This window comes from Loxodonta africana, chromosome 20 (assembly GCF_030014295.1).
Source record: "Loxodonta africana isolate mLoxAfr1 chromosome 20, mLoxAfr1.hap2, whole genome shotgun sequence".
In the NCBI taxonomy this organism is placed as follows: domain Eukaryota; kingdom Metazoa; phylum Chordata; class Mammalia; order Proboscidea; family Elephantidae; genus Loxodonta; species Loxodonta africana.
Window position 1 is genome coordinate 23670134 of NC_087361.1, and position 23565 is coordinate 23693698.

Sequence of the window (23565 nt, forward strand, 5' to 3'; positions counted from 1 at the left end):
GCACAATGGCCATCTCCTGCACGGAGGGCGAGAATTCTACCACTAAACCACTAATGCCTCACGCTTGCTTAATTAGGAACTCTTAAATGCCAGAATGGAAAGGCCATTGCTCCAGGGTCATTTAATTTCTTTAGAGGAAAAAAAAAAGGTAATACTGTTCTTCTTACCCTGCCCTGGCATGAAGGCCTGGTGATTACCCTGAATGGAAAAATTTCAATTAACCCCTCTGTCTGCGTTCTCTCAGTGTTTCTTTCCCTACTCTCCATGTCATACCTTGCACCTTCTAATTTCATACCTCTCTAGAATTCTGGGTCGAGGCTGGGGATTGGCAGACTGGCTTCCTCCTAAATCGTATGTAGCAGAGGATAATATTTTTTTTAACTGCTACTCATGGTTTAAGTAAAATGTTTTACACAAAATAATCAAGTACATACATATATAAAAATAAATATATAAAACAAGAATGTCACAAAATAATACTTATCCCATTAAGACATACTCTGATATTTTCTATTGTATTTTTCTATGCTAATTATAATTTCACAACCCACTATTGTGGTATGAACTGCAACTGAGGAGCGGAAAAAAAAAGATGAAATTGTAACTTCCTCTACTATTTTTCAATTACAACTTCTCTACCTGTTTCCAGTACCTCAGAAAACTGTGGAAATCTCCCTGCCATCCACTGATGTGCCCTTCTGTTTTCTTTTCACTATATTTCTCTCCTTTTTTCTTTACTATAATTTTAGTGTTCTCCTACCCATTGCTGTCAAGTCAATTCCAATTCATAGTGACCTGCAGAGCAGGGAAGTACTACCCCACAGAGTTTCCTAGGCTGTAAATCTTTACAGAAGCAGACTGCCACACCTTTCTCCCATGGAGCAGCTGGTGAGTATGAACTGCTGACTTTTCAGTTGGCAGCCAAGCACTTTAATCACTGTACCACCAGGGCTCCTTTAGCAGGCTCATACCAAAAACCTAACCCACTGCCATCAAGTCAATCCCAGCTCATATGGGAAGAAAGATACACACAGGTGACTCCGTTTGTGATCTTTAACTGGAAGTCCTTCACAAGCATTTTTTAAAATCAGGAGTTTCCTAACCTCTTTCTGGCCTGATTTAAGGTTCCTTCCTCTGTTATCGGAAACCCTGGTGGTGTAGTGGTTAAGTGCTACAGCTGCTAACCAAAGGGTCGGCAGTTCGAATCCGCCAGGCGCTCCTTGGAAACTCTATGGGGCAGTTCCGCTCTGTCCTAGAGGGTCACTATGAGTCAGAATCGACTCGATGGCACTGGGTTTGGTTTGGTTTTGGGTGCTCTGTTATCATGTCCTAGACTGCTGTATTCTGGGGCTTGCCATTAGAGTTCACAAGGCAATCTGGCGAATTAAAAAGGAAAGTAAAGGGCTTGTAGTGGGGCCATAAAAATCTATATGCCACAATTCCATTTAATTGCAGAGCTTAAAGTAAAATTGTAGTTAAATGTTCAAAATTAAACCTAAATATGCAAGTGAGGAAAAGGAAACTTCCTTTTGAGGGAAGACTTTAAGAAAAGCTCCTTCCTCTGAGGAAATCATTCAAACCCAATTTTCAAATACATCGATAACAAGAATACTTTTATAAAAAGTAAAGAGTACTTACAAAGCAAGACTACTCAAAACATACTGTACGTGCTCACATTCATCTGGGAATGATGCACTGGCTGATGTAAAACAACAAAGTGCAGTCTGAAGAACCTGAAGCTGTGGCAAAGGGACCTGCCATCTTCCAGCATAATCTTCAACCACCTGAGAAGGAAGCAATCCAAAAAGTACATTACTATAAAAAATGTTCTCAACATCTCCACTTCAAAACTTTGGGTAAAACTTTCTGGATAAATAAAAACACTAGTTCTGCATGAACACAAATAATATAGGCATAAAGTTTTTTTTTACTGTTTATTTGCATACAGAAAATAAGCTGTTTTCTGTGGAAATGTGGAAAAGATATATAGTATATAGCTGACTGTAATGGTTCAACTGCCAGATCTTTACCAAGCTGTGTAACCAATGCCCTTCATTTCCCGTACCCAATTTTTGTCAAGACACCAATTATTAAATTAAAATGGCTAGATGGTAGAATATAGTTAATAATGAAAATTACAAAGGAGTGTGTATTATTGTCATTATTATTTACAGACTGAACTCTAAGCATTCCAGCAATAAATAAGTATTGAGATACAGTGACATAGCACTCTAATTATTACAGTTTAAATGCAGAGAGTACCGTATTACAAGGGGAAGAATCGAGAATACAGTCTTGACTCACTTAACTAGTTTTATGAATTTGGGCAAGCCATCTACCTTCTCTATGCATTAGCTTCCTCACCATATAATGGAAATAATAATGCTTATCTCACAGGTCACTGTAAAGTTAAGCTGGGATAATTGACAACAAAATGTTTTAGAACTATCAACTGCTGAATGAAAACAATGTATTAACAAAATCTATCATATAAAATAGGTGTCATGGATTGAATTATCTCCCCCCAAAAATGTGTGTATTAACTTGCTTAGGCCACAATTCCCAGTATTCTGTGGTTGTCCTCCATTTTGTGATTGTAATTGTACATTAAAGAGGATTAGGGTGGGGTTGTGACACCCTTACCAGGTGACATTCCTGATCCAATATAAAGGGAGTTTCCTTGGGGTGTGGTCTGCACCACCTTTTATCTCTCAAGAGATAAAAGGAAAGGGAAGTAAGCAGAGTTGGGGACCTCATACCACCAAGAAAGTAGTGCCAGGAGCAGAGCACATCCTTTGAACCTGAGGTTCCTGTGCTGAGATGCTCCCAGACCAAGGGAAGACTGATGACAACGACCTGCCTCCAGATCCGACAGAAAGAGAAAGCTTTCCCCTGGAGCCAGCGCCCTGAATTCAGACTTCTAACCTACTGGACTGTGAGAGAATAAATTTCTCTTTGTTGAAACCATCCACTTGTGGTATTTGTTAGAGCAGCACTAGACGACCAAGACAATAGGGACTGGCAAAAACTGCCCAAATTTGGCCTACTGCCTAATTTTGTATGACCCCTGAGCTAAGAACAGCTTTTACATTTTTAAAAAGGCTGGAGAAAAATCAAAAGAATAATATTTTTTGACATGAAAATGACAGAAAATTCAAATTTCAATGTTCGTAAATGAAGTTTTATTGGAACACAGCCAGGTTCATCCATTTATGTATTATCTATGGCTGTTTTCCTATTATGCTAGCAGAGGTGAGTAGTTGTGACAGAATTCACATGGCTCCAAAACCTAAAAACATTTAATATCTGGCCCTTTACAAAAAGTTTGCTGACTCCTAATAAAAACTGGGAAAGTTAGATCAGGAAACAAAAGCCAAGAATACTCACAGCTCAAAGGACTTCACACTAATCACTCTGTGCTGGGAGACAATTCTCCACAGTCTCTCACATTCCTATCGTTTTTCAAAAAGAGGCACTGACTTCATCTTTTCAAGAATATTTATAAGAAACAGTCTTAGAAAACAGAAATGATGTCTCCCTCTGGAGCAGAGAGTAGCATGATTTACTGTCCAGTATAATAAAGATAATGCCTGCCGTTTAGGCAAAGGTCAGGCTGATTTTCTTGCAATACATTATAAAAGATTCCAACCAAACCAAACCCACTGCCATCGAGTCGATTCCGACTCACAGCGACCCTACAGGACAGAGTGGAACTGCCCCATAGAGTTTCCAAGCAGCACCTGGCAGATTTGAACTGCTGATCTCTCGGTTAGCAGCCATAGCACTTAACCACTACGCCACCGGGGTTCCCTGTAAAAGATCAGGGTTCCCTATATCAGCTATGACGTAAACCCATAAGAGTAGGGCATCCACCTGGGCCACTTTACTTCAGCTGAGCAGAATTAAGGGACAAGGAGAACCAATGTGAACATAAAGGTCATGCTGCTTGCTGTGCCATGAGTAATAAAGTCCTTTGTCTTCAACCCAGGAGTACTGTGTTTTCTGCCAGCATCCATGGAATATTGTGGCAGGCCAACTTCTTAGTTTGCAGGTAGTATAAAATTTCAGACCATTCAGAGTTCTTGACAATTCCAAATTGTAATACCAGGTACCTAGCACATCTCTCCAGTCTTTCTGGGAACATGAATAGATAAGGAAAAAAAAGAAAAGAAAGAAAGCTAAATGGGGTTATCCTTTTGAACTTGTATACCTTCCACATCCTGCAGTCCTCATTATCCGAGAAGTAAAAACCAACTTCTCCCTACTAACAATGCTGACCCCAAGTGGGACCAAAAACAAAAACCAAACCCATTGCCATTGAGTTATTCCAACTCATAGCAACCCTATAATGGCATAGGCCTTTCCAAACCACAACAGAACAAAAAAGAATGTTAGGCAAACAATGGCTCCCTGGCTCTAAATTCTCTCTTCACTACAGGCTTTGATTAGCTTTACTGCCACTTTTTGGCCACCCCACTACCACCTGGCGCCACATAAAAAATAAGTACGTGACACCCTCACATTTTTCCTGTCCTCAGTCCCGAACAGTTTGTCCTAATCAATGTCTACTTACAATCTTATTCATTTTCCACTCATGGGCTGTTTTTTTCCTACTTTCTCAGGTTCTGTTCTCCTAGTTGGCTTCATTCACCAAGATTCAGGCACCAATACCCAGCCTGGTCTAGCTGAGCCCAAACCTAACACAATAAAAGTCCTTTTAGGCAACACTTCCATTAGGTTTGTCCCAATACCCTCAAAGGAACATGAACAAAATTAACTGAAATTTGGGTATCTTCTTACCCTGTTTAATGTTATGCCAAACACTGCTAATTCATTATAACACTACTTACTTTAAAATATTTTCCTTAAATATTTAAAACTACACATTACTTTGCAGTTACTTTGAATTTTTTCTTCTATGCTATGAGTATGTCATCAGCACTCAATTAAGAAAGAGCATGATATCATAACCTGAATGTGCTCTGCCAAGCAACAGTACAGAAAGCAAGAACACCTTCCATTTTTGTTTTATGTATTTATTCACTTTTTTGGTTTGTTTTGGGTTTTATATTCTAATAGGTAATGCAACAGTGAGAAATAAGGATTAGGAGCCCTGGTAGCACACTGATTAAGAGCTTGGCTGCTAATCAAAAGGTCGGCAGTTCCAATCCACTGGCTGCTCCTTGGAAACTCTATGGGGTAATTCTACCCTATCCTGTAGGGTCACTACAAGTCGGAATCAACTCAACAGCAACGAGTTAGTTAAAACGATCAAGTTGCTGCAAACAAAAAAAATATTTCCTCAGATCTTAAAAAGCAACTATTACTACAATTCTAAATTCTTAAATGGTCTAGGAAACAGAGAATCAAGATCAGTAGTCCATTAGGGATTGGTAGAAACCCTTTTATTCACTTTGAAGGGTATAATAAACATTACTATAACGAAGATTTACAGAAACTGTATGGCTGCAGGTAAAGTAAGTTAGGGCCAAAGCTAGAGACATGCCATGACATCAAAGAAAAGGGCAGAGCTACTGCCAAAGATGGATGTTAGAATATTCTAATAATCCTATAGCACTTTCTAAACACTCCCATTCCAGGAGCGTATATTCTGCTCTAAAAGGGATAATGTTGTGTTGTTGTGTGCCGTCAAGTCAATTCTGTGCCATCAAGTCAATTCTGATTCGTAGAGAGACCCTACATGATAGAGTAAGAACTGCCCCATAGGGTTTCCTAGGCTGTAAATATTTACAGGAGCAGGTCTCCAGGTCTTTTCTCCCACAGGGACACTGGTGGATTTGAACCGCAGACTTCCTGATTAGCAGCTGAGCACTTAACCACTGTGCCATCAGGGTACCTTAAAAGGGATATAGTATATAGTGTATACTATATACTGCCATATTTTAATTTACTAAAGTAAATTAATGTGAGAATGAGCACAGACACAATTGTCAAACTGTGGACTTTATTTAAACCAAAAATTTTAAATTACATTTGTTCTTTAGGAATATTAAAACACATCATTCAAATGTAAAAAACAATACAAAATTATCAGTTTGGGAACCTCAAAAATATCATACAAAGTATTTAACTAAAATGTGGTTATGTTTTTTAACTGAGCTCTCCTTTTTTTCTAATACAAAAAACCCTGCCAAATATTTGTTTGTCAATAAGCAAACAATCCTCTTGGTTTCTAAACCCAGGCAATAACAGACTAGTTAATTAAACACAGTATCAAGCACAACCTTATTAGCTGGCCCTTCACCTTCCTGTCATTCTCCTCCCTGGAATCTCCCATTTTCATCAACTCCCATTATTTCAAATGTTTCACAATTCACAGGTGTCAGTCAAGCTGTTCACTAATGTTAAATTCATCAACTTGTTTACAGTGAACCCATGCCACTTTTAAAATCTGATCAACAAAGCAGACGACATATCACAATTACCATCCATTATTATTTTTTTTATAAGAGCTGCAAAGAATACTTGTTAGTTGAACACAGATTACTACAATCTATGCACTACATAAACCTTCTAATTTTCTGAATACCTAAAATAAACACATTAATAAATATTAGGTTAGTCTATTCCCCACTCCCTTCAGTGCCATTATGTTCTTCATTTGTAATAACAACCATTGCTATATATACAAATATTTCCTAGCTCTGTCCACTGAGAAAGCCTAGAAGCAATAATATCCCAGTAACAGTAAGCACAGTTAGTTCCCAAATCTTGGTCTCTAAACACCATTCTACAATAAAGGAACTTCAGCTCAAGGAAGTAGTTGATTCCAGGACCAGGGTAGGAAAAATGCAAGATGAGTCAGAAATATCTTGTAGAGCCAGAAAGTAAGGAAATGCAAAAAAAAAAAAAGGGGGGGGGGAATATAAGAATACAGGACAAAAAAAAGCACAATAAAATGACAGTGGTAAATTCATATCTATTGATAATCACATTGAATGTAAATGGCTTAAATAACCTATGTAGCAGAACAGATAAATAACTAGTATACAGCTAGTGACAGAATGGATTAAAATGAAAAAACACAACCCATCAATATGCTATCTACAAGAGACACACCTTAGACACAAAAACATAAACTAAAACTCAAAGGATGGGAAAAATATGAAGCAAATGATAACCAAAAAAGAGCAGGAGTGGCAATATTAATCTCTGATAAAGTAGACTTTAAGGTAAGATCCACCGTAAAAGAAAGGACATCATATAATGATTAAAGGGTCAATCCACCTGAAGGACATAACCATAATAAATATACATATATATACATACACACAATGACAGGGATCCAAAATACATAACATAGACAGTTCCACAATAATAGTAGGAAACTTCAACACACCACTTTTTGCGAAGGACAGAACTAGATAGACACTCAACAAAGATACAGAAGATCTAAATCCCACAATCAACCAACTCAACCTCATAGACATATATAGAACGCTACACTCAACAGCAGGACAGTACACATTCTTTTCCAATGCAAATGGATCATTCTCCAGAAGACACTACATTTTAGGCCACAAAGCAAGCCTCAAAAAAATCCAAAACATCAAAATAATATAAAGCATTTTCTCTGATAACAATGCTATAAAAGTACAAATCAATAACAGAAAGAACAAGGAAAAAAAATTGAATACATGGAAACTGAATAATAACCATGCTTAAAAACCACTGGGCCATAGAAGAAATCATAGATGAAATTTAAAAACTCCTAGAATCAAACGAGAAAGAGAACACAACATACCAAAACAAAACCTTTGGGACACAGCAAAATCAGTGCTAAGAGGTCAATGCAGACATGAAAAAAGAAGAAAGGGCGAAATCAAAACACTAACTCTACAACTCGAACAAATGGAAAGACAGCAGCAAAAGAAGCCCACAGTCACCAGAAGAAAGGAAATAAAGATTAGAGCACAAATAAATAGAGAACAGAAAAACAACAGAAAGAACCAACAAGACCAGAAGTTGGTTCTTTGAAAGGACCAATAAAATCGACAAACCACTGGCCAAATTGGCAAAAGAAGAGCAGGAGAAGAAGCAAATAACCCAAATAAGAAATGAGACGGGTGGCATTACAATAAAAAAACAAAAAAAAAGCAACTATGCTTCAACAAATTTGAAAACCTAGAAGAAAGGAACACATTTCTAGAAAGACACTACCTACCTAAACTAACACAACCTGAGGTAGAAAACTGAGCAGACCCATAACATAAGAAGAGATTGCAGAAGTAATTTAAAAAACCTCCCACTGGAAAAAAAAAAAAGCCCCGGCCTGGACAACTTCACTGAAGAATTCTATCAAACATTCAGAGAAGAGCTCACACCACTACTACTCAAATTATTTCAGAGCATAGAAAAGGAAAAAAAAAATACTTCCGAATTAATCCTATGAAGCCAGCATAACCCTGATACCAAAGCCAGGCAAAGATACCACACACAAAAAAAGAAAATTACAGCCTAATATCCCTCATGAATATAGCTGTAAAATTGCTCAACAAAATCCTAGCCAATAAAATTCAACAGCATATAAAAAAAATAATATATCATGATCATGTGGGATTCATATCTGGTACACAAGGATGGTTCAATATTAGAAAATCAATCAACATAATCCACCACATACATAAAAGAATCACATGATCATCTCAATGGGACATAGAAAAAGTACTTGATAAAGTCCAAGACCCATTCCTGATAAAAACTCTCAGCAAAATAGGATTAGAATGGAAATTTCCCACATAACAAAGGGCATTTATTCAAAACCAAAAACCAATGTTACTCTCAAAGTGCAGAGACTGAAAGCACTCTCCCTTGAGAACAGGAACAAAACAAGGATGCCCTTTATCACCACTCTTACTCAACACTGTACTGAAAGTTGTAGCTAGGGCAATAAGGCAAGGAAAGGAAATAAAGAGCATCCAAATTGGTAAGAAAGAAGCAAAACCATCCCTATATGTAGATGATATGATTCTAAACAAAGAAGATTCCATAAAAAAACTACAAAACACTACTGCAAAACGAGAGACCTACATAAACGGAAAAAGATACCATGTTCATGGATCAGAAGACTTAATATTGTGAAAACATCAATACTACCCAAAGCAATCTACAGATATAATGCAATCTCAAAACAAATTCCAACTGCATTCCTTAACAAGATGGAAAAACTAATCATCAACTTTAGAAGGAAAATAAAGAGGCCCCGGATAAGTAAAAAGCATTGTTGGAAAAGAATAAAGTAGTAGGCCTCACATCACCTGATCTCAGAACGAACTATACTACCATGGTAGCCAAAACAGCCTGGTACTGCTACAACGACAGACACACGGAACAATGGAACAAAACTGAGAACCCAGATGTAAATCCATCCGCTTATGGACAGCTGATCTTCAATAAAGGGTCAAAGTCCATTAAATGGGAAAGACACAGTCTAACAACCGGTACTGGCAAAATTGTATGTCTATCTGTGGAAACCCTGGTGGCATAGCAGTTTAGTGCTACGGCTGCTAACTAAAGGGTCGGCAGTTTGAATCTGCCAGGCCCTCCTTGGAAACTCTATGGGGCAGTTCTATTCTGTCCTATAGGGTCGCTATGAGTCGGAATCGACTCGACGGCACTGGGTTTAGTTTTTGGTTTTATCTGTAGAAAAATGAAACAGGACCCATCACACCATACACAAAAACCTAACTCAAAATGGATGAAAGTTCTAAATATAAAACCTAAAATGATCAACTAATGAAAGAAAAAATAGTGACAATGTTAAAGGCCCTAATATATGGCATAAAGAGAATACAAAACATAGCTAAAAATGCACATACAGCAGAAGATGAACTAAATAAATGGGGCCTCCTAAAAATTAAACACTTAACGCTCATCAAAAGATTTCTCCAAAACAGTAAAAAAAGAACCTACAGACTGGGGGAAAAAATTGGCTACAACATATCCAACAAGGGTCTAATCTCTAAAATTTATAGAAAACTGTAAGACTTCAACAAAAAGACAAACGATCCTATTAAAAAACGGGCAGAGGACATGAACAGACCCTTCATCAATGAAGACACTCAGGCAGCCAACAAACATATTAAGATATGTTGGTGATCAGACTTAATGATGTGACTGAGACTAGAAGGACCCCAGTGGTCATGGCCCCCGACCTTCTGCTGGCCCAGCACAGGAACCATTCCCAAAGCCAACTCTTCAGACAGGGATTGGACTGGACAATGGGTTGGAGAGGGATGCTGATGAGTGAGCTTCTTGGATCAGGTGGACACTTGAGACTATGCTGGCATCTCCTGTCTGGAGGGGAGATGAGAGAGTAGAGGGGGTTAGAAGCTGGCAGAATGGACATGAAAAGAGTGGAGAGAGGGAGCGGGCTGTCTCTTTAGGGGGAGAGCAATTGGGAGTATGCAGCAAGGTGTATATAAGTTTTTGTGTGAGAGACTGACTTGATTTGTAAACTTTCACTTAAAGCACAATAAAAACTTAAAAAAAAAAAGGTTGGTGACCCTAGCCATTAGCGCTGTGAAAATCAAAACTACAATGAGATACCGACAATAATGGCACTAATCAAAAAAACAGAAAGTAACAAATGTTGGTGAGGTTGCGGAAAGATTGGCACTCTTATACACTGCTGGGGGGGATGTAAAATGGTACAAACACTATGGAAAACTATATGGCACTTTCTTAAAAAGCTAGACATAATCCAGTAATCCCACTCCTAGGTATATACCCTAAGGAAATAAGAGCTGTGACATGAATAGACATATGCACACTCATGTTCACTGCTGCATTGTTCACAATAGCAAAAAGATGGAAACAAGCTAAGTGTTCATCAGTGACTGAATATATAAACTGGTACCTACGCATAATGTGACATGACGCAAAGATAAAGAATAACGATGATTACGCGAAACATAACATGGATGAATTTGAAGGACGTTGTGCTGAGTGAACTAAGTCAATCACAAAAGTACAAATATTGTATGAGACCACTATAATAAAAAAACAAGAAAAGGTTTATACACAGAAAGAAAAAAAAAATCTTTGATGGTTACCAGGGATGGGAGGTGGGAGCGAAAATTACTAGCTAAATAGAAAACATGTGTTACTATCAGCGAAGGGAAAGGCAATAGACAATTTGCGCAAAGACAGCACAACATACCCAAGGCAACAGAAGACACTGAAAGGAACGCAATAATAAAGGGCAACCACGGTAATTACTAAAACACACAAGGTCCTGCAACAATAGTATTAACAAACCATGTTTACGAATAGATAACGTAGGTAGATGGGTATGCTAAAGGTAGATAGATGTGGGAGGGTATAAGGGAGCACACTCACCTGCAATATAGATTTGATTGTGTTATTTCTGCATACATAATTGTAGGTGCTGCATGTATATTAATAACATAGACAATAGAGCACACAAGGGGCATAGTCAGGGAAACTTCTTAGACATAATCAAATACCTTATGGGACGAAGTTCCTAGGCCCAAAGGAAAGGACCATAGACTCAGAGGATGTCTACGTCCACTGGCACAATATAGTTCATAAAGACAATGTTCTGCATGCTACTTTGGTGAGTAGCTCTGGGGTCTTAAAAGCTTGTGAGTGGCCTTATAATATACAACTATTGATCTCTTCCTGTCCAAAACAAAGAAGAGTGAAGAAAACCAAAGGCTCGAGGGGGCAATTAGTCCAAAGTACTAACAGACCACACGAACCACAGCCTACACCACCCCGAGACCAGAAGAACTAGATGGGGCCTGGCTACCACTACCAATCACTCTGACTGGGATCACAATAGAGGATCCCAGGCAGATCTAGAGAAAAATGTGGAACAAAAAATCAAATTCATCACAAAAAGGACCAGACTTACTCGCATGACAGAGACTGGAGGAACCTCCGAGACTATGGCCCCAAGACACCCACCCTTCTGACTTGGAACTGAAGCCATTCCCTGAAGACCACCTTTCAGCCAAACAATAGACAGGCCCATAAAATAAACAACAACACCCAAGGGAAACGTGTTTGTTAAAACAATCTATTATACCAGATCATAAGGACAACATTTGCCCAAAAGTAAAGATGAGAAGGCAGGACCCAAAAAAAGCCACTGCTGTTACGTCGATTCCGACTCATAGCGACCCTATAGGACAGAGCAGAACTGCCTCATAGAGTTTCCAAGGAGCGCCTGGCAGATTCAAACTGTGGACCTTTTGCTTAGCAGCCGTAGTAGCACTTAACCACTACACCACCAGGAAAGCCAAAAAAAAATAATAAACCCAACGCCACTGAGTCAATTCCAACTTATAGCGACCCTACAGGACAGGGCAGAACTGTCCCATAGAGTTTCCTAGGAGCACCTGGTGGATTCGAACTGCCGACCCTTTAATCAGCAGCCGTAGCTACGCCACCAGGGTTTCCATCCAGAGGAAAGGAAATAGGAACACAGGGCAGAAATAGGGAGAGTGCTGACACCTTGTGGGCAATGCAACCAATGTCACAGAACACTTCATGTACAAACTGTCAAATGGGAAACTAATTCGTTCTGTAACTTTCACCTAAAGCACAATAAAAAAAAAAAAAAAAGAACGCAGGTGACAATTTGAAGGTGTCCCTATTAGCCAAAGCTGGAACAAACTGAGCAGCAAAATGACAGTACTAGACTTTAATCCATAAAATAAATATCCATGAGTCCATACTGATAACAAAAAATCAAATAAATGTTAGAAATGACACAGCTCTTTCTCCCAGTAAGATCTCGATTAATAAATGTAAAAAGAAAGAGAGAAATAATCACCAAAAGGCAAACTACACAGTAATGAACACTGCAGATAAGATCCACTGATGCATGCCTATATTAGTTGCTAAATTTTAACAAGCAGGATTTGCCAAGATTCTCCCCAAAGACATTTATAAACAAATAGAGAGTGACTTTAGACTGTAGAAACCCACAGACACAAAGTTAACCAAGCCATCAAGATAAACATCACCAGTAATATGACACGTCATTATTGTGAACACCTTGATATAATGTGCTGAGAAACACACAAAGTCATTTCTGTGGTATTGTTATAAAAAATGCATACTCTCATTCCCCTCATCAGAAATCATCAGACAAACCAGAACTGAAGACATTCTAAAAAAACAACTGATCAGTTCTCTTCCAAAGTGTCAAGGTTATGAAAAACAAGAAAAGGCTAAGGAAGTATTACAGACTTGAAGACACTAAGGAGAAATAACAACGAAATACAATCTGGGGTCATGGAACAAAAAAAGGGCATTAGTGAAAAAATTGGTAACTTTTAATAAGGTCTGTAATTTAGTTAATATTTTCTCTGTTAATTTTCTATTCATCGCACCTGCATTATTGTTATGTAAAATGTTAACATTGGGAAGACAGGTTGGCGGATATAAAACAACTCTGTACTAGTTTTACAACTTTTCTATAAATCTAAAATTAGTTCAATTTTTTAAAAGTTTAAAAATAAAACTATCCTGTTCCAAACTTTCTCCTAACATTTCAATATTCTTTACTTTCTGGAGGCTATTTTATGAGCACAATTCTACGTTTACTCTCGCTACTCTCTTACCCAGTTACACCTCAAAATTTACCCTTGCCTATGGGTATTTTTTTTTTTTATGGGTATTTTTTAGAGTGAAATGGAAAAATAAAGCACGTATCTTGGCAGCACAGTAGAAAGAGTATAGGCTTTGAAACCAGACAGACCTGGGTATGAATCCCAGCTCAGTCACTTTATTAGTGTAACCTTGGCAAAGTTATTAAACTTCTAGGTCTCAGTTTCCTGTAAAATGAATTTAATATCACCTTAATATCAGGCCTACTGAAGAACTAAATAAGATGTATATTAAAATCTAAGATAATTCCTTGCACGTAACAAGCAACAGCTATCCTTACTACTGCACTTTGTTTTAGGGTAAGAAAATGACTAGGTTAAGCTTTCTTTAGTAACTATTATATCAGTATTAAAAAAAAAAAAAAGACCCAGTTGCTTTCGAGTCAATTCAGACTTACAGCGACCCTAGGTCAGCAGTTCAAATCCACCAGGTGCTCCTTGGAAACTCTATGGAGCAGTTCTGCTCTGTCCTACAGGGTCGCAATGAGTCAAAATTGACTCAATGGCAAGGGGTCCCTTTTTTTTTTTTTTTTTTTAAAGTAGGACAGAGCAGAACTGTCCAAGAGGGATTCCACAGGGTGGCTGGTGGATTTGAACTGCCGACCTTTTGGTTAGTAGCCGAGCTACCACCGGCGCCCCACTACATCAGTATGTTTTTGTTGTTGTTAAGTGCCATCGAGTTGGTTCTGACTCACAGCAACCCTACAGGACAGAGCAGAACTGCCCCATAGGGTTTCCAAGGAGTGGAGGGTAGATCTGAACTGCTGACTTTTGGTGAGCACCCGAGCTCTTAACCACACCACCAGGGCTCCTCGGCCATAAAGACTGGTTAATTATTCGTTTCCAAGTGTGATTAATTACAACAAATTTTACTTACTTTTGGCAAGCAGACAGGCCACTCTGGAATGATAAATGTATTCAAAAACTACTGCTGTGTTTCAACTATTTAGTCTAATATCCACCTGGCAAATGAAATGTACCCTACATATAGCAATACAGATAACATACTTCTCGTCTGAATGGATACCTAACATTTTTTTAAAACAGTTTCTCATTGAGAATTAAGAAAATAAATTTTAAAAAACTGTTAAAGAAAATGAAAAGTCACCGTTAATTTTAGTTTTTCTATCAGGATAACCATGCAAAGAAAATCTAAAATTAAAGTTACATTAAAAAAAAAAATGGTTTAAAAGTAGATTCTAAGATGCTCAAAGTTGTTTTCGATCTGCAAAGGACATCATTTACAGTAGCAAGCAACCTAAAACGCAGTTATTTTAGGAGTTCAATAAAGCATACTGACTGTGTAACTCCTGTTGAAGAACAAAATCCTTAACTAGGATAGGAGTAAAAAAGGAATGAGTTTTATTAAGGAACACAGCAACTGCATTTGGGGAACATAGAGTGAAAATGCCATAATACCCCGAAGTACAGCAGTTAAGGAAAACTATATATGAAAATTTAAGGAGACAGTAACCACAAGTCATATAACAGTTAATCTACAGATATCCTGGAGCCAGTCTGCGCAAGTATTTTGTGAAATGGTTCTGCTGATCTTTCAAGGACAAGAGCAGTGTGCACAAAAACATTCTTGTTGAGTTTTGCCCCCCTCCATTACTCCCTCAGATTATGAGCAGATTAACCTGTTCCTGTGAACTCACTCTGAATGCCACATTAGGGGTCTGCCAACATATCCCCCTTTTTGATCAAACCTCCACCAAGGGGCGCTGATCACATCATCCACAATAAGAGTTCCCTTTCATCTGCAAGGACTTTTAACTGCCCTTCCTCAAGGGACTTTGGCCAATAGGGATTATTGTCTTCCGTTTGCCAAGCTAATAGGCCTCATCTTGGGGAGGGAAAGGTTGACTTGTCGGGGCTGCCATAGCAGACAAAGCCACATATGAGGAACAGTTTCAGGCCAAATCCAAACAACGAGGGTTAATATGCAGTGTCCCAGAGAGAAAGAAGGAAAGAGGCAAAAGGTTGACTGTTACTTAGCATAAGTTCCTTCAAGATACATAATTCTTTGCTTAATCAGGGGAGTTCTATCCTGACTACAAACATTAAACAAACAGATCATAAAGCTTTTGACTAGTCTTTATAACAACTAATATAATAATCAAAATAATCCAGTTTACAATACTGAGCATAACCAAGAACCAATACTACTGGGTAACCAGCTAAAATGTTCAAAAAGGGAGAATCAGGCATATGGGTACTGAATGCAATGAAGTAGCCTTTTGGCAGATCTACTTAATATCTTGTTCTATTTCTCCTGAGGTATTTACCCAGGTACAGCAAGAGGTATTAGCAATGGCACAAACTTCCCCATGTTGAGCTAAAATGAAATCAAGAGTTATTCTGTTATCTAACACAACCCTAACGAGGGAGTCCAATGATTTTTGCTGGGTTTCCATTTCATCTGCAATATCATCAGTGATTTGAGCCATAGTGGCAGACAAATTGCAAATGAACTTTTCAAGAGAGACACCGTACCATTTTATGGTATTGTAGAAATACGCATTCTAATCCGAGTTTTTCAGCTATAGGATGTTGGTATTTCATTTGATCCACCCATTTCACAGGGTCTGCAATTGCTGCAAAAAACCTCTTTAAAGTGTTGAAAATCAAAGATGTCACCTTGAAGACTAGGGTGCGCCTGACCCAAGATAGAAATTCAAATACTACTGTCAGAGAGGAAGAAGAATTCAGGGGTAAGTTCCCTTCCCCCACCCCCCCAAAAATATGCTAAACATGTTGTTGTGTGCCATCGAGTCAATTCGGACTCTACAGAGTAGAACTGTCCCATAGGGTTTCCTAGGATATAATCTTTACAGGAATAGATCATCAGGTCTTTTCTCCCTCAAAGCAGCTGTTGAGTTCCAACCGTCAACCTTTAGGGTTAGCAGCCAAGCGCTTAACGATTACGCTACCAGAGCTCCTTATGGTAAGCATACAGTGGCACAATTAACCACTTCATGACCTTCCCCAGTAAAATTTAACCTCACAAGTCATGGACTCTGGCAGCTGGCACAACTGACTGGCACTTTGCTGAGGCTGAAACCAAAAAACAAACAAAAAAATTGGACTGGTACCCTATTTTCTGTGCACTCATCTTCTCTCCCATATCAGTAAATCCTACTGGCAAAAGCAATGTGAGTCAACTACCGTTTACCAGGCAGATGCAGCTGAGTTGATTCTGACTCGTGGCAACCCATGCGTTTCAGGGTAAAACTGTACTCCATAAAGTTTCAACGCCTGTTAGTTTTCAGAAGTAGATCACCAGGCCTTTCTCACAAGGTACATCTGGGTGGATCTGAACTGCCTACCTTTCAGTTACGTTAGTAACTGAGTGCTTAACCACTGCACCACCAAGAACCCAAGGTTCTTAATGTATCTTAATAACCTGTGGTCCAGAAAGGTTAGAGTGATTTCTACTCTCACCAGCTGAAAATGAGATAGCCATTTCACCACATTCGCATGATCACAGAAAGTATATAAATTTTAATTTTACTAATGAGTTATATAATATAAAAAAATCTTTGGCAGGTGTTTTCCAAGTAAAAAAAAAAATAATAAAGTCCAAGAATGCACATCCACTGTGTTCTGGATTAGTAGCAATTCCAGGTACGCTAAGTTAAATCTAAATAATACAGAGAAATTAAAATTAAATTTTAACCATTTAAGACAAACATCTAAAATATATTCTATACTCTCCTGCCTTTGAAAATGCAAGATAATAAAAATAAAATTAATTTATACTGTTTAGAATCATCACAATTTTTGCATTTTGAGAATAACTACTACAGTGAGCCACTGAGTTACTTAGAGGAGCACACCCTATTCAGGTGGGTGGAGAAAAAAAATAAAAGGATTGATAATCACTTTTTTACAGGGAACTTCTGACAGTGGTAAGTTTGATTCCTCCCACCACACTTGCATTCATGAACATCTCTAGTTTCTGCTGCCTTGGTTCTTTATCAATCTCCATTCCGCTACCTCTACTTAGTCAATATTGGTTTGGTATACTACAATTTATATCAAACATATATGCACAAATTTTATAATAGACAACAAATGCATATTCCTAGATACAATACAGTTTATATGTATACTGCAGGGGTTACTGTATAGTCTCTGGAATCAGACTGGCCGGGTTCCAGTCAATCGCATACTAGCTACATGACTTAGTCAAGCCATTTAATCCCTTAGCTTCCTATCTATAACATGAGGAAGATACCTACCCGGCCAACAGACTGGAAGAGATCCATATTTACGCCTATTCCCAAGAAAAGTGATCCTACCAAATATGAAAATTGTTGAACAGTATCACTGATGTCACACCCAAGTAAGTTTGCTGAAGATAATTCAAATGCAGTTACAGCAGTACATCAACAAAGAACTGCCAGAAAATTCCCCAGATTCAGAACAGAACATGGAACAAGGGATACCACTGCTGATGTCAGATGGATCTTAGCTAAAAGTAGAGAATACCAGAAAGACATTGACCTGTGTTTTACTGACTATGCAAAGGCATTTGACTATGTGGCTCATAACAAATTGTAGATAACACTGTGAAGAATGGGAATTCTCGAACACTTAACTGTGCTCTTGAGGAACCTGTACAATGACCAACAGGCAGTCACTTGAACAGAACAAGGGGATACTGTGTGGTTTCAAATAAGGAAAGGTGTGTATCAGGGTTGTATCCTTTCACCATACTTATTCAATCTGTATGCTGACTAAATAATATGAGAAGCTGAGCTATATGAAGAACACAGCTTCAGGACTGGAGAAAGGCTCATTAACAACCTGTGATATGCAGATGACACAGCCTTGCTTGCGGAAAGCAAAGAGGATTTGAAGCGCTTACTGATGATGATCAAAGACTATAGCTGTCAGTATGGATTATACAACATAAAGAAAACAAAAATCCTCACAACTGGACCAATAACCAACACCATGATACATAGACAAAATATTGAAGTTGTCAAGGATTTCATTTTACTTGGATCCACATTAAACATCCATGGAAGCAGCAGTCAAAAAAATCAAACGACATATATCGCAATGGGCAAAACTGCTGCAAAAGACCTCTTTAAAGTGTTCAGAAGCAAAGATGTCACTTTGAGACTAAGGTGCGCCTGACCCAAGCGATGGTATTTTCAATCGCCTCATATGCATGCAAAAGCTGGATGATGGATAAGGAAGGCCAATGAATTGATGCCTTGAATTACGGTGTTGGTGAAGAATACCGAATATACCATGGACTGCCAAAAGAATGAACTGTCTTCTGTCTTGGAAGAAGTACAGCCAGAATGCTCCTTAGAAGCAAGGACGGTGAGACTTCGGCTCACGTACTCTGGACATGTTATCAGGAGGGATCAGTCCCTGAAGAAGGAGATCATGCTTGGTAAAGTACTGGGTCAGCAAAAGAGAGGAAGACCCTCAACAAGATCGACTGACACAGTCGCTACAACAATAAGCTCAAACAAAACAACAACTGCGAGGATGGCACAGGTCCAGGCAGTGTTTTGTTTCATCGTGCATAGGGTCATTATGAGTCGGAAGCGACTCAACAGCGCCTAACAACAGCAACAATGGCACATACTCCATATGGTAGTGGATTAAATGAGATAAACAGGTAATGGACTTATCACAGGCCCTGACACATGGAAAACCCTCAAGAAATATTATATACACATGCACATATTCAGAGAGCATTCCAAAAAATAAATCTTCCAGATATTAAGAACACACGTCAAATTACAGGCAAGAGTGAGTACTGGTTATTTAAAACATTTCAACTTTATAGTAACTCAAACAGATAGTGACTAATGTCACTAAACTATATAATAAAAATATATTAATAAACTGTATACATGTTTTAAAATTTTTTTTTAAGTGGCACAAGGAAACCCTGGTGGTGTAGTGATTAAGAGCTACGGCTGCTAACCAAAAGGTTGGCAGTTTGAATCCACCAGGTGCTCCTTGGAAACCCTATGGGGCAGTTCTACTCTGTGCTCTGGGTCACTTTGAGTTGGAATTGACTTGACAGCAACAGGTTTGGCAGTTTTTTTAAGTGGCACAAAGGGTTTGTGCTCAGCTACTAACCTAAAGGAAACCCTGGTGGCGTAGTGGTTAAGTGCTACGGCTGCTACCCGAAGGGTCGGCAGTTCAAATCCGCCAGGCGCTCCTTGGAAACTCTATGGGGCAATTCTACTCCGTCCTATAGGGTCACTATGAGTTGGAATTGGCTCGAGGGCACTGGGTGGGTTACTAACCTAAAGGTGGGCAGCTTGAACCCACTAAGCAGTACTATGGAAGAAAGGCTTGGTAATCTGCTTCCATTACGATTACAGCTAAGAAAATTCTATGAAGCAGTTCTACTCTGTAACACATGGGGTCGCCATGAGTCAGAATCAACTCAACAGCAGTGGATTTTTTTTGGTACATGTTTTATTAGGATAACACATATAAACATATATATACATTCATATTTTTATGATACACAGCAGCACGGTGTGCCTATCTATTAATATCTACTGATGTAACTACTTCTCTTCCTTTTCTCCTTTCACTTCTCTGTACTATGTTTTCCCACAAATGGAGCCAGAAAATGATAATGTCTCCTTCTTCCTCAAAGTTACCTGACCGGTAACAGTGTTACCACCCAACTCTAAACGAATATAACTAATCACTTTCTCCACGCTTTCACCTAAGTGGAGTAGTGGTCATGAAAGTCCAATGTTCTGTAGGTCAACTCGGTCTACCTCTCTAAGCAGCTACCATTTTAGACCTCCAATTTCCTTAAGCCTCCAACTACCCCATGCACTCTCAACAGATGAACTTTCCTCCTACCACAAAGCTCCTATATAAACCAAACCTTCAGCTTGTGCTCTGAATCTTGTCATTCCCTCCCTTTAGGAAATCTTTTACTATAGAGCATTCCTTTCTTTTGTAAATTTACTCTTCCTTTCAAATGGATTATTCACATCAGATTTTAAATATACCCAAATCTCATTAGTCTTTTTTTTTTTAAATCGTCACCTTCTATTCACAACATCTCCAGATACCACCTATTTCCTTCCTTCTCCTTTATATACAATATTTGTAGGCTCACCTCACTCTTCAAACTACTTCAGTCTGACTCCTGCTTCCATTACTACATCAAAACATCTCTGCTCAGAGTCACCAAAGATCTAGTTAATTCAGTGGCTGGATCTCATCAGCTTTTGGTGCTAGTTACCACTCACTCCATCCTGATACATTCTCTTCTCAGCCTTCTGTAACATCACAGTTCTCTGGTTTTCTCCAAGTTCTTTAATTAATCCTTTTCAGATTTCATTGCATCATTTCTTATGGGCCATTTAGTTTTGGGGCTCCTCACCTCTTCTCTTCCCACTCTATATTCTCTCCCTCTTGTGAGTTGATTCACACACCTGGCTTCAAATACCATCCAGACAGCTAAGACAACCAAACCTTCCTTCTGAGCTCTGGATTCTGTAAATCCAGCTATCTTTAAGATCTCTCCTTGGATGAGGCAAAGGCCCCTTAAATTCAACAGGTTCAAACTAAACTGAAGAATCTCAGCAGAGCTCAACTTGCCCAAGAATTCAAAAACTAGTGAAGCTTTCCTATTATCCCCCGTTTTACTGTATTGTATACTTTTTCTTCATATCACTTATCATTAAAGTTATAACTGTACATGAAAACAGGGACACTGCCTGTTTGCTTACAACTGTATCCCCAGTGCCTTATATAACTGATACGCTTCAACGCTCACATCCATGACTCTTTTTTTTTTTTTTTTTGACTGCTTAGATGGGAAGTCTTTTAGTTATTTTCATGTTCACCACTGCTTTGGAGAGTTGAGAATAGTGAGTGCTTGATACCTAGTGTTAATGTACTGGACTTCAGGATCTTTTATAACACATTACACATATCTAATCTTCCCATATTTAGTTTGTAACCAGTGTTTCACCATGGCTGTAACCAGGTGATCCTGATGGGGTCTCATCCTGGAAGAAAATCGATCCATACTAAATAGGGTGCACTGGCTGAAGTGATTAACTGATCGTCATAGGAACAGAGCTGAAAAATCAAATCTACACAAAAGCTGAGGGTTACCTTGTATCAGATTTACAAAACTGTAGAACTTAAAAATTCTCTCAAATTTATACAAATACTTTTGTGCTCATGAGGAACCTGAACACAGATCAAGAGGCAGTTGTTCAGACAGAACAAGGGGATACTGAGTGGTTTAAAGTCAGGAAAGGTGTGCATCAGGGTTGTATCTTTTCACCATACCTATTCAATCTGTATGCTGAGCAAATAATATGAGAAAGCTAGACTTTATGAAGAAGAACGGGGCATTGGGATTGGAGGAAGACTCATTAACAACCTGCATTATGCAGATGACACAACTTTGCTTTCTAAAAGTGAAGAGCACTTGAAGCACTTACTAACGAAGATCGAAGATCACAGCCTTCAGTATGGATTACACCTCAACATAAAATAAAAATCCTCACAACTGAATCAAAAAGCCATATCATGATAAACAGAGAAAAGACTGAAGTTGTCAAGGATTTCATTTTACTTGGATCCACAATCAAGACCCATGGAAGTAGCTGTCAAGAAACCAAAAGACACACTGCATTGGGCAAGCCTGGTGCAAAGGACCTCCTTAAAGTGTTGAAAACCAAAGCTGTCACCTTGAACACTAAGGTGTGCCAGACCCAAGCCATGGTATCTTCAATCACATCATATGCATGTGAAAGCTGGATAGTGAACAAGGAAGACCTAAGAAGAATCAATGCATTTGAATTGTGGTGTTAGTGAAGAATATTGAATATACCATAGACTACCAAAAGAATGAACAAATCTGTCTTGGAAGAAGTAGAGCCAGAATTCTCCTTAGAAGCAAGGATGGCCAGACTGCGTCTTACATACTTTGAACATGTTGTCAGGAGGGATGGGTCTCTGGAGAAGGACATCATGATTGGTAAAGTACAGGGTCAGCAGAAAAGAGGAAGACCCTCAAAGAGGTGGATTGACACAGTGGCTGCAACAATGAGCTCAAGCATAACAACGTAAGGATGGCACGGGACCAGGCAATGTTTCGTTCTGTTGTACACAGGGTTGCTATTAGTCGGAACCAACTCAATGGCACCTGACAGCAACAACAATTGTAATTAATTTATAACATAACCAGAATATTCAGCTACATTACCTTAGATTTTAAGTAGCTTAATCTCTTTACCATTATATATTAATATACATTTAAAATGGCATGTTTCAATTGACCATATTTTATTTTTTCAAATACCTCATCAGATACGTATTTTATATTAGCTTTCTTTAATTTCTTTTTTTTGGGAGGGGTAATTGTTAAGGAATAGTTTGCCATATTTGGCAGGAAAATGAAAAATAGTGCCAACAAAAACAGTCAATTGGTAACATACTTCTGTTTGGCAGAACTGCAAAATGATGGTATCATTAAAAAAACTTAAAGGTAACGAACTCTTTTTAAAAAATATTTCTACTACCAATATATCTACAAAGTTAAAACTAAGATTTTTTTTTCATCAAGCCAATGGGATGAGTAGTTACTTAGAATGCAATAGTGGGCATATATATAACGAAAGACTGCATATAAAGAAGTTACTTAAGTTTGGGACCTTACTGGTTAACCTATAATGATTGCCATAAGTTTATTTAACCAATTCATTAAGTGACAGAAAATTTCACATACTTTGGGGAAACAGAAGAAACCCAGTTAAAATTTCATTATACTCCAAATAATCTTATATTTATTAATAAAAAATAACTTATGAAGCAGGTGGAGAAAAAATAAAATTTAATTTTTTTTACTTTATTTTCCTCTGATTTATAAAAGCAGTAG

General features: G+C 38.3%; 1 protein-coding gene across 2 annotated transcripts in view; it reads right to left on the reverse strand.

Moving 5' to 3' along the window:
- ZNF654 (zinc finger protein 654) overlaps window positions 1–23565 on the reverse strand; it is a 102259-nt gene that overhangs the window by 71018 nt on the left and 7676 nt on the right. For both annotated transcript variants that reach the window (XM_064273086.1, XM_010590384.3), the window contains exon 2: window positions 1639–1784. In XM_064273086.1, coding sequence (XP_064129156.1) covers window positions 1639–1784 — 146 coding nt within the window. The remainder of the gene's footprint in view (window positions 1–1638; window positions 1785–23565) is intronic.